Source organism: Macrosteles quadrilineatus, unplaced genomic scaffold (genome assembly GCF_028750875.1).
Source record: "Macrosteles quadrilineatus isolate MER2022 unplaced genomic scaffold, UCM_ALF_1.0 Scaffold_1__1_contigs__length_201487025, whole genome shotgun sequence".
NCBI lineage: Eukaryota > Metazoa > Arthropoda > Insecta > Hemiptera > Cicadellidae > Macrosteles > Macrosteles quadrilineatus.
This window is the reverse complement of record NW_026542594.1, coordinates 144492040-144506107: the sequence shown is the minus strand read 5'-3', so window position 1 is coordinate 144506107 and position 14068 is coordinate 144492040. Positions and strand designations below refer to the sequence as shown.

General features: G+C 36.8%; 1 protein-coding gene across 4 annotated transcripts in view; it reads right to left on the bottom strand.

The window, feature by feature from the left end:
• Positions 1–213: 213 nt before the first annotated feature.
• The window catches only part of LOC128986326 (electron transfer flavoprotein subunit beta-like), a 38374-nt gene continuing 24519 nt past the window's right edge, over positions 214–14068 (bottom strand). For 3 of the 4 annotated variants that reach the window (XM_054406662.1, XM_054406670.1, XM_054406650.1), the window contains 3 exons: positions 4973–5113; positions 1757–1931; positions 214–384 (listed from right to left, as the gene is read on the bottom strand). In XM_054406662.1, the coding sequence (XP_054262637.1) occupies positions 1761–1931; positions 4973–5113 (312 nt within the window). In that variant the 3' untranslated portion in view covers positions 214–384; positions 1757–1760. Of the gene's footprint in view, positions 385–1041; positions 1109–1756; positions 1932–4972; positions 5114–14068 lie in introns of all 4 variants that reach the window. The other variant, XR_008490116.1, reaches the window with a different exon arrangement.

The following is a 14068-nucleotide window of genomic DNA, read 5'->3' as shown; positions in this document are numbered from 1 at the left end:
TTAACAAAAATTAACATGGACCTTATGTGTTGCCATGCTAGTGACAAAATATAAACAGAAAATCAAAACAAATGGAAGAAATTCCAATCACATGCTTTATTTACAGCGTGGGGTAAAAATAGAGAAGTCTGTACATTACATATTTTTGGTTGAGTTTTCGAACACTGGACAACTTCTAGTAAGAGTAGAGGAAAGTAAAAAGATGACAACAAGTAATAACAAGTACCATTTTACTTCCAGTATAAATACAATATAACAACAAAAATATATATCAATGACACATTTTATTAGTTTACAATGAAATGTCATAGTTTCTAATAAATATTAAAAAATGTTATTAAAGTTGGCATCTTCAACCACCAGCAGTACCACATTACTTTTGATCTGAAAAAAGAAAACTATAGTTAGCCTAATCTCTAAAATTTGACTAATTTACTCGTACTTATAATATAACTAATTGCTTAGTAAAACTCAAACTTACCGATATTAACAGATATTATTTTGTAAACAGAATTTGGTATACTATATAGGGGATCTGGACTGTTACAGACGAGAACCTGTTATCTCTCCTCTCGTCTCATTTCCTACTTCAGTAGTCATAGTTTGTCAGATTACATTATATAGTGTGTCATATTACAGAAAGGAGCATGTTGGATTAGGATTATAAAATAGAGTTTGTCAAATTATCAGGATTGTTGCACGATGTAAGTCAGTGTCACGACGTGCAAAATATAATTTTTGAGCTGTCTCACGACATCCAATATAAACTATTTGACTGTTGCACGACGTCCAGATCTCATCATGTCCAAAAGTACAGTAACTGCAAAAAAACACAGTCTTTCTACAAGCTTTGGACGTCATGGGATTGGTCGTGGTGCAACACAGCACTTTATACTCTTAAAAACTTAGCAGTAGCACCACGTCCAAAGCTGCTGTCAGTTGCATGACGTCCAGAGCTCCTGCATATGGAGCACGGTTAGATTAGGTTAAGTTTGGTTAGGTTAGGTTAGTATGCACTACAGACGTTAAAACAGTACTCACAGTGTGCAGGCGCTCTGGACGTCGTGGGACAGCGCTGAGCTATTGGACGTTGTGCAACTGGCAGCGGCTGTGAACATGGTGTAACTGCTAAGTTTTTAAAAGTATAAAGTGCGTTGTTTCACGACAACCAATCTTATGAAGTCCAGAGCGTGTAGACAGACTATGTTTATTGCAGTTACTGTACTTTTAAACATGGTGAGATTTGGACGTCAAACAACAGTCATATATTTTATATTGGGCATTGTGAAACAGCTCAAAAATTATACTTTGGACGTCGTGACACTGACTTATATCATTGGACGTTGTGGCACTCGGATGAGGTGTAATGCACCCAAATATTGAGTGTAGATTTTTGTAAAGATTATTTGTTTTCAAAGATAAAAAAGATGCGTTTGACAATGTCAGTTATTAAGTACAAATATAAATCAGCCTATAAAACTTATTATTATGAGGGTAGTAATGTGCAAATTCAAAATCAAAGATTGAATATAAAAAAATTATAGACAGACTATAAACAGATTAACAAAATAAAATATTTAAAAACCCAAAAGTAGGCTAATTAAGCATTTCCAACAATAGTTTAAATTTTACAACAATATTTGAAAATTATAACAATAATTACAAGCTTATGCCAAAAACTGAAATTATTTTGCAAGAATAACAAAAAAATATTCAAAACTCAACAATTACTATTTGAGATGGATGTGATACTTGCCTGTTTATACATGTCCGCCCTCTTTGAGCTTGGTGACCAGAGTGTCCACGTCAGGCAGTACAGAGCCAGCCTGTCTCACAGGAGGATCCTCCACACTGACCACCTCTATCCTGGCCCCCGTGTCCACCCCCAGCTCCTTCGCTGTTACCTTCTTTATAGGCTTCTTCTTGGCTTTCTGAAATTGGTTTCAATCAGAGAGTTGTTCATAGCCTTACAATGAAAAATACTACATTGCCACCAGTTCAATATTGAGATTGAATAAAAGTATTGATGTCTGAACATGTCTTTTGGTTAGGATATTGCCTGTTCGGATAGTGTTCTGCGTACAATCTCGCCGCTCCTCTTGCACTGCCACGAGCCATTCCAAAAAAGCAGTCCATATCACAGTACTCCTCTGATGTGTTTGCTTACATTCAGGACTAAACAGCCAACTTAATAATGTAAAAACACAATAAATAATGACTTTAACTAGGTTGTAAGAATTGTAAGCAACTAGTAAAGACTTGCAGTAATGTTCAGACGACAATACTTTCATAAATAACAAAAACAAATGATTCAATCAGATGTTATGTTTTGAAACTCCTGATTGACGTATAACAGATGATTGTAAAGGTATTTAGACAATGTAAAAGGAGTATTAGCATTGTTTAAATGGAGAAAAGTCATCATGTATTACAAAAAGAACACATTTCTCTGTTATTATTTATCCATTCTTAACAAATGAGGTATCATTGAACAATGCATAAAATTTACTAACATTTTTGTCTCTTGAAATTTTTTTGTAAAGTTAAGGGGTTTTTGTGAAATTTGGTTTTACAGTATTACAATGGGTCGGCACCCAAACTATTTAACAGCAGAGACCCATATGGAAAGAACTTTAAAGAACTAATCAAGTCCTTAAATAAATTGTTAAGAGGTAAGGTTTTACAAGTGGCAAAGATTTTTCTCTGCAATCTGAAAATAAATGGGGTTCCTATTCTAAAACACACCAGGAAAACGTTTGTGCTGGGGTTTATAACCAACATTGATACTCTAATGGCCCTAACCACGATACTACTTACCAATAAAGGTTTTAAGTACTTTTTGGCATACAAATTGTCCCAAGATAATTTGGAACGGTTTTATTTTTGCATTAGAGCTATGGGAGGATGCAATAACAACCCTAATGTGTAACAGTTTAAATGGGCTCTAAGAAAACAAATGTTTAGGAACAGCGTTCAATGCAGTGACGGCTCTAACTGCATTGAGTTTGATCCACACGTTCAAGCTTCTATTTTAGGTACCACAAATGCAAATGACACAGTAACATCAAATGAACATTACATTGTTCATTACTATAAAAATAATTATTTAAAATAACTATATTAACTGTTTACAGACTTATTATTAATTTAAGAATGGCTTCTTATAAATATATTATACAGGGTGTCCCGGAACTCTCTACCAATATTTTAGGGCATTGCTCCTGGGTAAGAAACATAACTAAATATCATATTTAAACTGTCCGGAAGTCCTTAGTTACTCACACAGCCGCCATTTTGTTTTTTTCAGTTATTAATTTTTTTCTAAAGAATGGTTAAACATACGAAATGGAAACTTTGCACAAACATTTATGACAACTAGACAAAGCTGCAAAAAAATTATGAAGATTTTTCAAATTCATAAAACAAAATGGCGGCCATTTAAAATTTGTGTAAAATCAATGGTTTTTGAGTTTTTTAAGAAAGAAAATTTTAAATGGCCGCCATTTTGTTTTATGAATTTGAAAAATCTTCATAATTTTTTTGCAGCTTTGTCTAGTTGTCATAAATGTTTGTGCAAAGTTTCCATTTTGTATGTTTAACCATTCTTTAGAAAAAAATTAATAACTGAAAAAAACCAAATGGCGGCTGTGTGAGTAACTAAGGACTTCCGGACAATTTAAATATGATATTTAGGTACGTTTCTTACCCAGGATCAATGCCCTAAAATATTGGTGAGAGTTCCGGGACACCCTGTATGTAGGGCCTACTATAGGCTAATATGTTTTTACAAACATACAGTATTATGATAAACCGATAGTGATAAAGGTTTGAAGTAAAATCAAGGTGTTTAACCAATAAAACAACAGGTAAAGACGAGAATTCGCCGGCATCTCAATGCTATCGGTGGATCGCGGACCCCTTACAGTGGTGTTGGTTGTTGGGAGCGTGCCAACTCAGTGTTGTACGGAGTCAGCGATCCAGTGTTATTATAAATCTATGATGTGAACAGCTCAACTGGTAGTTGCCAGCTACCCTTTCTTCATAGTTACCCCGTCTTCGTACTGAATGCTTTGATATGTTTTTTTAAGTTTAAAAAACAGCTAGACATTGTGTTGATTGGAAATAATTTACCAGTTGTGTGAAATTATCTTGTTTAATTTTTGCGTCAAACATGTTTATTCCTAAAAATTATTATCCTAATTTTAAAACCACTTTATCATGTAACATGTACCTTGTAATTTATTTGTTGTAGACTACTTAATACTACTTAACAATATTATTAATATATGTATTTTTACAACATTTTGTAATTTTTTATGACAAAACTGATGTCATGTATTTGTAGAATGGTCAAATAAATTATTGATTCTTGATTCATGGCCATTCAGAGTAAAGCTAAGTTAAGGTAAAGCCTTTATCTTAACTGTGTTTTTTTCTTGACATAATCCTCTTGGGAGTAAAAGGTTTTAATAATGTGTGGTACCGGTACAGTCATTGTTGTTAGAAAACCATGACTGTAGGATACTATCCATTTTCATGGTAATGTCAAAGTAGCCTATTAAAATTTAAAATAATGGTTTAAATACAATTTTCTGAGAAGAAAAAAAAACAAAATACAGGTAGCCGCGTACCGTATCAATTTTGTAGCGAGAACCGAGGTACAAAATATTGTACTGTAACCGAACTGTACCGACCTTAAACTTTCTGTAGACCCCTAAAATATATATATACATTTATTTTATTTATATATAAAAAATGTAACATAAATATATAGACTTTTGAGACTATTTCATAGGTAATAAGAGAGTTCCTATTCTTGCTCAAAACGTAAATGGACTTGCTATTAAATGAGGTCAGGCTTTTCAGGGAAAGTATGTGTAAATTGAATTTAAACTTTTGTAGGTCTCTGGAAGCCAGATAACATATCTGATGGTATAAGTATTAGAGGTAGGACCTATATCTTTGTGTTTACCATGATGTTAGGCAATGTTGCATATCGAGGCTCATTGAGACGTAGATCGGCGCTGATGACAGCTGGAAGTTTTATTTTGATAGTTTCCAGTCCTCCATCAATTTCTCTAGTTATTGTCACATCTCCATTTGTTTTCTCCACCTAGGCAAAAGAGAAGAGTTTAAGTTACTTACAAACAGGGTTGGTCTAGCTCCATGTGAGGCTCTCAGCCAAAAACAAATATGAGACACCTTGTGTGACACTAAGCTTGTGAACCCCCAATGAAATAGAGCACAAACAAACAATAATGATAACACCTCAGTATATCATGGTCTATTAATTAGTAAGTTTTAACAAGAAACACCAAAACAAAATACGTCGGCGTAACTGTAGAGCCTGCAATCTGAGTGTGGCAGTAAGCACAAACACTCAGAGCTGAGCTGCCGGCTGTCAGCTCCTGCCTTGCCATACAAATGGACGGGTCAATTTCAATCCGGTAGAGGGGAGGTCGCAATCCTTGCAAAGCTTATAGGGAGCTGCCTTAGAAGTAACTCCGAGTGCTCTCATTGGCCGATAGATGCAAACGTGACATGTATTAGTCACTTGATGATCTGTTACTTTACTTCACCAGTTCACTGTGTCACTCACTACACTACCTCAGTCAGTGTCAGTAGGTGTCTGATTTTTTAATAATTATGGTGTTCAGTAATATTTCAATATTATAGTGTGTAGTATAAGGAATTATACCATTGAAAATGTAAAACAAATATTGTTTGGAAATTTATTATTCGAAGAAAAGTTTTTATTAAAGAGAGTAGTGTTCAGTAATATTTCAATTTTATAGTGTGTAGTATACAGAAATATACCATTGAAAATGTAAAACAAATATTGTTTGGAAATGTACTATTCGAAGAAAAGTTTTTATTAAAGAGAGTAGTGTAGGCCAACTCCGAAACTATATTACAATTTTGAGTTAAGGTGTTTTTGCAATCTTATGGGATATAATATGTAATAATTACCTAAAAAATGTATTCAATTTCTAAAAAAAAACAGCAAAATTGTGTAATATTGCCTCAGAAAGGTTTATTTAATGATAATTTTTTAATAACAAAAATATTTGGCAGCAATGAACTGCTACGAAGAGTCAGAAAAGTCATATTTATAACCCATACTACCCCCATTACGTCAGCATTTTCCCTTCCACAAGGCCTGTGAACCTCTCAAATAAATGGTCACTAGCCGCCACTGTGTGACACAAAAACTACTAATACATACTACTTTACTGGCCACTTGTACCCAAGCTGGAACTTATAACACGTTGTCCCCAATTCTCTTGATTCCCCGAATCTACAAGTCTCATGGTATCCATGTAACTTTCCGGACTTGACCCCACCACCTGGCCTTTGGTCTTCCTACTGGTGTCTTTCCTCTCAGATCTCCCCTTAGTAACATCTTCAGTAAGCTCTCCTCATTTCTCCTCAAGGTATGCCCAACCCACCAGAGCCTTCTGCTCTTGGCTTCTCCTACAAAATTGGGGTCTCGAAATAATTCTCGTGATTCTTGGATGTGGCAGACTCTCCATACTCATCTTAAGGCCTGTTCACACCAGCGTAGCCAGACGTCTGCAGACATATTCGGTGTATTATTACGTCGCCCGTGCACTGTTCACACCGCAGCTACATTTGGCAGCAACGTAGCCGGTGTGCTGCCACTGCTTTTTACCTGCTTTTTTTATAGGGAAGTAGCTGTTACCATAGGTCTCATAGTAAGACCTAGGCCCGGGACCGATTTACTTTTTCATTTTGATGTCCAGAGACGCCAAAAACACCATCCGTTCAAATTTTTATATATGTATACACTAGCTGTTACCCACCGGCTTCACCCCGTGTAACTTCATAAGTATTAATTCAATTATTGATTGGTTAAGTTAAGCTGAAATAAACAGAAATAGAATACAGTAATACAAACAAATAAGTACATCTTTGGAAGTGGAGTTTTTGGACTTGAAAGAAGTTGGAATTTTATTTAATTTTGATCTACAATCATCTTATAAACACAATTGAAGAAGCATAGGCCTAATTTGCTTACATATATTGCAAATATTAACTGGATTTGACATTACTGTAATGAGTCTTATTAGCCTTATTAGGCCTACCATACACCCATCTTATGGTAAGTTACAACTTTTGGTTTACCTGTTAACTAGGCCTAGCCTAACGAAGATTCAACTTGTGATTTAATGCCAATTGAAGATGCTGCTAAACATATCCAATTGATATTTCCTGCATTTTAGCTTTTTTATTGAGTTTTGGCTAAACATAGGCCTAGCCTAGCCTATATGAAGAAGTGTCTACTTTGCCTTGAATTAGGCCTAGTGCCTGTTTAAAGTTTATTTTTGGATTTTCAAAGATGAACATAGGCCTAGCCTATAGCCTAATGTTTTAACACATATTTATATCGGGCTTACGTCTGATAGGCCTAAGTTATTTCTTAACCTAACTTGAATTTTTCTTGTGAACCTGTTGGCTACCCACACAATTTGTCTGCAAAATGCCTATTTCAGAAAAGGCCAAACTTGAATTGAAATCTCAAATTGATGTCCTTTGTTTTAAAAAGGAAAACTTGAGCAAAAAAATAGATACTGTTTACACGCTAAGCCAAGAAGTAGATTTAAGCCAAGAATCGCCAAATTTCTCTACATTTGAGGTTAGGCTACATAACCTTGACTCACATTATGAAGCCTACTCCAAGTGCATTAATGAAATAATTAAGTTAAGTAAACTTGCTGAGATAACTGTTGACGTAAATGAGTTGCAAAAATCACTTGAAGGTATTGATGAGAAATACTATGCAATTTTGTCAGTGAAAAGTAAACTAGGCTTCAATCCAAACACTCCTGAACCGGAGCCAGCGGTTTCGACTTCAGTTCACTATTTGAATTTACCGAGAATAAGTCTGCCAGTTTTTGATGGTACTTTGCGGGATTGGCCAGGTTTTAAAGACATCTTTTTATCTCTTATCCACGACCAAAGTGGACTTTCAAATATTCAGAAATTTCATTATTTATTGTCCTCCACAAAAAATGAGGCTCTTTCATTAGCTAGAACGTTGCCTGTAACTAATGATAACTATTCAATCATTTGGAAGAAACTTTTGGACAGGTATGACAACAAGCGTGTACTTGCCAATTTTTACATTGATGAAGTGCTGAATTTACCATGTCTCACTAGTGAGAACCCTAACGCTTTGCGCCATATGATCGACACAGTATCTGAAAATAGGCTAGCACTTAAGAACTTGAAATCAGACAACATTGATGATTTTATTTTAGTTCATTTGACTTTGAGAAAGTTAGATAAGAGATCCCGCCAATTGTTTGAAGAAAGTTGTCCCAAAACAGATCTGCCAACCTTTGATAAACTGTTAGAATTTTTGAACAATCACTGCCATGCAGTAGAAATAGCTAGTGAGTCATCTATTACTAAGCCTAATGTAGCCTATAAGCTTAGTGACAAATATTTGCCAAAATCTAGTCAAATATCGAGACTACAGCCTAAAAGGGCAGAGTCGTCCCGGCAAGCATTTTTATCCGCTTTTGACACTTCTGGGAATAAACCTACTTGCCTTTATTGTTCGGATATGCACAACCTTTACAAATGTCCGACCTTTTTAAAACTGAACTCAGTGCAGAGGCGTGAGTTTGTTAGATCCAAGGAAGCTTGTTTTAATTGCTTATCTAGTCAACATATGCATAAACAATGTCGTTCAAAATCAAGTTGTCGTAAATGCGCACAGCGGCATCACACTTTGGTACATGTGGATACTACTCCCGAGTCTCAACTTTCTTCTGTACATAGGCCTAGAAGCTCTGCTGGTGAGGTTGTCACTCAAGACAATGAAATCAAAACCAGTTGTACGTCTCAAATTGTTATGTCTACTGAAACCTTGTCTTATGTATTGTTGGGCACTGTTCAACTTTTAGCTCAGAATGTAGCTGGACAATTTGTTAAAATTAGAGGTCTAATTGATCCAGGTTCACAAATATCATGCATTTCTGAAACATGCGTTCAAAAACTTTGTTTGCCTCGCATCAAGTACAATGTACCAATCACTGGTTTGTCCCAGGTGCCCATTTCAAAACCTAAAGGAGTTGTAAAGTGCGTTTTGAAATCACCTCATAGTGATGACCTTGAAGTAGTCACTACTGCTGTTGTACTTAATCGTATCACAAATCATCTTCCTTCTCGTAAGCTGAAGTCATGTGTTCGAGAACATTTTCATCACATCCAGTTAGCGGATAACAACTTTGACAACATTTCGCCAATTGAATTTTTGCTTGGCGCTGATATTTTCCCCCAAGTTTTTGATGGAGGAAAACTTTTTATTGCTGATGGTTTACCCTCTGCATTTCACAGTATTTTTGGATGGGTTTTGTTAGGCTCAGTTGATTCAAAGTATTTTGAACATTTCAACCCGTCAAGCGCATCGCCTGTCATGTCCAACTTATGTCTTCTTGCATCACAATCAACACTTGATGAAAGTTTAAGGAAGTTTTGGGAAACGGAAGAAACTCCTTCAAAACCAGCGTTAAGCCCTGATGATCAATTTTGTGAAGATCATTTTCAGCAAACCCATACCCGTGACAGTAGCGGACGGTATGTTGTCAAACTGCCCTTTAAAGAAGACCCGCCTACTTTAGGAGAATCATTTCAACCTGCTCTGCGTAGACTATATTCTTTGGAACGGAAACTTCACAAATCTTCAGATTTAACTTCAGTCTATTGTAAATTCATGACAGAGTATGAAACTTTGGGACATATGACACTGTTATCTCCCGATGACACATCTTCTAAATACTTCATCCCACATCATGGTATTTTTAAAGATGAAACACAGCCTAATAAATTCAGAACAGTTTTCGATGGATCGGCTCAATCCTCAAACGGGAAATCACTTAATGACGTCCTTCATGTCGGACCTAAGCTCCAAAAGGACATAACTGATATTATTTGTCGCTTTCGCTTTCATGAGATAGTCTTCACTGCTGATATCTGCAAGATGTACCGCCAGATTTTAGTACATCATGAACATCAACCTTACCAAGTAATTTTATGGCGATCATCCCTCGATAAGCCTGTAAACAAATATGCTTTGCAAACTGTCACTTATGGACTTTCATGTTCGCCTTACCTTGCCATGCGCACAGTTTTGCAACTTGCTAATGATGAAGGGTCAAATTATCCTCTTGCGTCACAAGTCATATGCAATGACATGTTTGTTGATGACCTAGTAACTGGTACCTCCGACCTACAAACAGCTAAATGTATAAAATCAGAACTTGAACATATTTTTGCCAAAGGAGGTTTTGAGTTAAAGAAATGGAGTAGTAACAACTCAGAATTTTTATCAGACATTCCTGTTGATTGTCAAGACAAACCAATGTCATTCGATGTCGACCAACATTCTGTAAAAAAAATTCTTGGCTTACAATGGCTTCCCTCTCTGGATGTGTTTACGTACAATGTTGATACTATGGATTGTCCTCCAACCAAACGAAATATTTTATCTCAAATATCACGCATTTTTGACCCTTTAGGCTGGCTGACCCCTGTGGTATTGTGGGCAAAACAGTTAATCCAACAACTTTGGACAGAAGGTCTTAACTGGGATGATCTTCCTAGCCATGAGATACAATGTCAGTGGACCCGCTTTGCACAAGAATTTTCATGTTTGAAAGAAATATTTATTCCACGACTTGTTTTACCGAAGACCTTCACCGATCTTCAAGTCCATGGCTTCTGTGATGCATCAGACAAAGGATTTGCTGGAGCAGTCTACTTTCGTGTTACACATAACGACTCTTCGGTTTCAACACATCTGGTCATTGCAAAGTCTCGGGTTTCCCCTTTGAAGAGGATTTCCATTCCACGATTGGAATTGTGCGGAGCTGTACTGTTAACCAAATTGTTAGATTTCTGCAAATCATTTTTGATGCAAATTCCGAATTTAAAGTGGAAAACGTATGCCTGGACAGATTCTACTGTTGTTCTTAATTGGATCCATACCTCGCCTCATCTTTTGAAAACTTTTGTGGCGAATCGGGTATCTTTAATTCAAGAAAGCACCAGTCCTACTTTATGGTTCCATGCTCCTGGCGAGTCTAACCCTGCTGATTGTGCATCAAGGGGTATATTTCCTCATGAAATCATCCATCATCCTTTCTGGTGGAGCGGACCACCTTGGCTTTTAACGGCTTCAGAACTCTGGCCTCCGCAAGATATTGTGAACAAGACCCAAGAGGATGCCCCAGAACTTCGTAAAGTTTTGTGTGCTTAGACCACAGAGGAACCTACTGTTGATCTCACTGTTCTAGAACGATTTTCATCGCTTTCACAGTTAAAACGAATTACTGCTTGGTGTTTACGATTCTACCAGAATTGCAAGTCTAAAAAACTTAAGGGATTGTTAACTGTTAGTGAACTAAATGATGCATTAATTATTTGGATCAAGAACATCCAACAGAAGTATTTTCCCTCTGATTTAATTTCTCTACAGACCAAGGGCTTAGCCAAATCACATGGAATTCTTCGCCTAGACCCATTTCTTGATGAAGATGGAGTTATCAGGGTGGGCGGTAGACTACGGCACTCAACTTTAGCGTTTCAGAACAAACACCCGTCACTTCTTCCAAAAGAAGGACATCTGACCGCTCTTATAATAGACAGTTATCACAAGGTTTATTTGCATGCAGGGCCTAAGCTCTTGCAATCCATTCTTTCAAAGGAATTTTGGATTTGTTCTGCTCGAAATACTATCAGGAAACGATTGTCAAAATGTGTCCAGTGTACAAGATTTCGAGCCTCACTCCCGCAACCTTTCATGTCTGACTTGCCCGCTGTTCGTCTACAATGTAGCCGTCCCTTTCTGTCATGTGGGATAGATTTTGCAGGTCCCTTTCAAACCAAATCAAATGCTCTAAGAAAATCGCAGCTTACAAAATCATATTTATGCATTTACATTTGTATGTCAACCAAGGCCGTGCACTTAGAGGCAGTTTCCAGTCTTTCCGCAAAGGATTTTTTGGCTTCATTTTCAAGATTCACTGCTCGTCGAGGTCTTCCACATGATGTTTACAGTGATATGGGTACTAACTTTGTTGCCGCTGCTAAAGACCTTACCGAAATGCACAAGCTTCTATCTAAATCACCTGTTTCAGAGGTTATTCAAAAGAGTTTGACTGATAAAGGAGTACAATGGCACTTTAATCCTCCTTCGGCTCCACACTTTGGAGGAATCTGGGAGGCCGCGGTAAAGTCGGCAAAATATCATCTCAGACGAGTAATAGGCATCCAAATCTTCACGTTCGAAGAACTTTCTACCTTGTTTGCTGAAGTAGAGGCAGTGATGAACTCGAGACCTCTTTCCCCACTATCACCTGATCCAAATGAAAATAATGTCCTCACTCCAGGGCATTTCTTGATTGGTGAAGCGTTAAATGCAGTACCTTCACCAGATGTGACAGATATTAAACTCAATAGATTGACTAGATGGCAACTTGTCCAACAAGTAACTCAACATTTTTGGCGGAGATGGAGCTCGGAATATTTACATAATCTCCAACAGCGCGGGAAGTGGACTCAACACATTCAAAATCTTCAAGTAGGAGACCTTGTTTTCATAAAGGATCCAAACCTACCTCCTCTTTACTGGCCTACTGGACGAATTGTTGCTGTACATCCAGGAAAAGACCATACAGTTAGAGTTGTAACGTTACGAACTTCTTCTGGACAATTAACACGACCAGTGGTTAAATTGTGTCCACTACCCAAAGAATAAGTCAAATCACAAGTTTTGTTTTCAAGAAGAGATTTTTTTGTTTTTTACTTTTAGTTTCAAGCACTTGAAGATTTTTACAAAATGTTATTTTATTTATTTGAAGAAGAGAAGACTTTTTCCATTGAGAAGAAATTTTAATTGCATTTTTAAAACAAAAAAAGGAAGTAGTTTTTTTTTGTGCAAGCTCATGAATTTTAATTACCTTTTGAGAAGAAAGAAAACTTTCAGTTTTGGTGGGCGGTTTGTTTAGTATTTCAAACTTTATTTCTTGGCAATTCCACTGCACACACATACTCCATAATCCTGTCTAATACCTGCCTTTCATGAGCACTAAAAAACAATTTGAGGATATTCTACTCTAGCTAGAAGAGGATTGAGTTCACCCCACTTGATTTCAGTATGTAGGGTGAGTCATAACCTCTTTTTGCTCTCTCCTTCTTTACCATTTAATATTTGCCAATTTGCTACTTTTCAACCCGCATTATAAAACAGAGGTATTTTTAACATTAGATATATAGAAAGTTCCCTTCAGAAAGGAATTACGACCTTAAAGGGCAATTTATGAAATAATGGATAGTTTTGTGCAAGGTTTCTCGTCATGAGCAACATTTTAAGTATATGGTTTACGGGGGTGTGACTTGTAGTTTTCTCAAAAGTTCATGGGTACTTTTGGCTTTATATATAGACTAGCTGTACCCGCGGGCTTTGCCCCACTTCATAAGTGAGCTCGTTTGCATGGCTCAATCACGTCCTGGTTGAAGTTTGTTCGCTACGCTCACTCACTTTTAGGTTGGAGCTCGTTTGCTGCGCTCACTTGCCTTCAGGTTAGCTCGTACGCTACGCTAACTCGCCTCCAGGTTGAAGTTCATTCGCTACGCTCACTCACCTTTTGGTTGCAAATTAGCTGTTGTCATAAATGTAAAAGAAATAATAGTGCTGCACCCTGTTGGTAATCCTTGTAACTTTAATGCTATTGAACATCATAGAACAGAACCAAATTGTTTTATTGAAACAGCTGTTAAGATTAATTAATTCCATTTAAATATGAGTACTCATAAGGTTAACATGGGAAACTCCAGAGCCACTGGGGCGGAGCCCGAGAGTCCGATCAGAATAAAAACAGCTTAGTTTTGCTATTTAATGCCTAAAGAATCAGTGTACCAAATTTCAGCCTCCTAGGTAAGTGGGAGAATTAGTGATGAGTGAGTGAGTGAGTGAGTGAGTGAGTGAGTGAGTGAGTGAGTGAGTGAGTGAGTGAGTGAGTGAGTGAGTGAGTCAGTC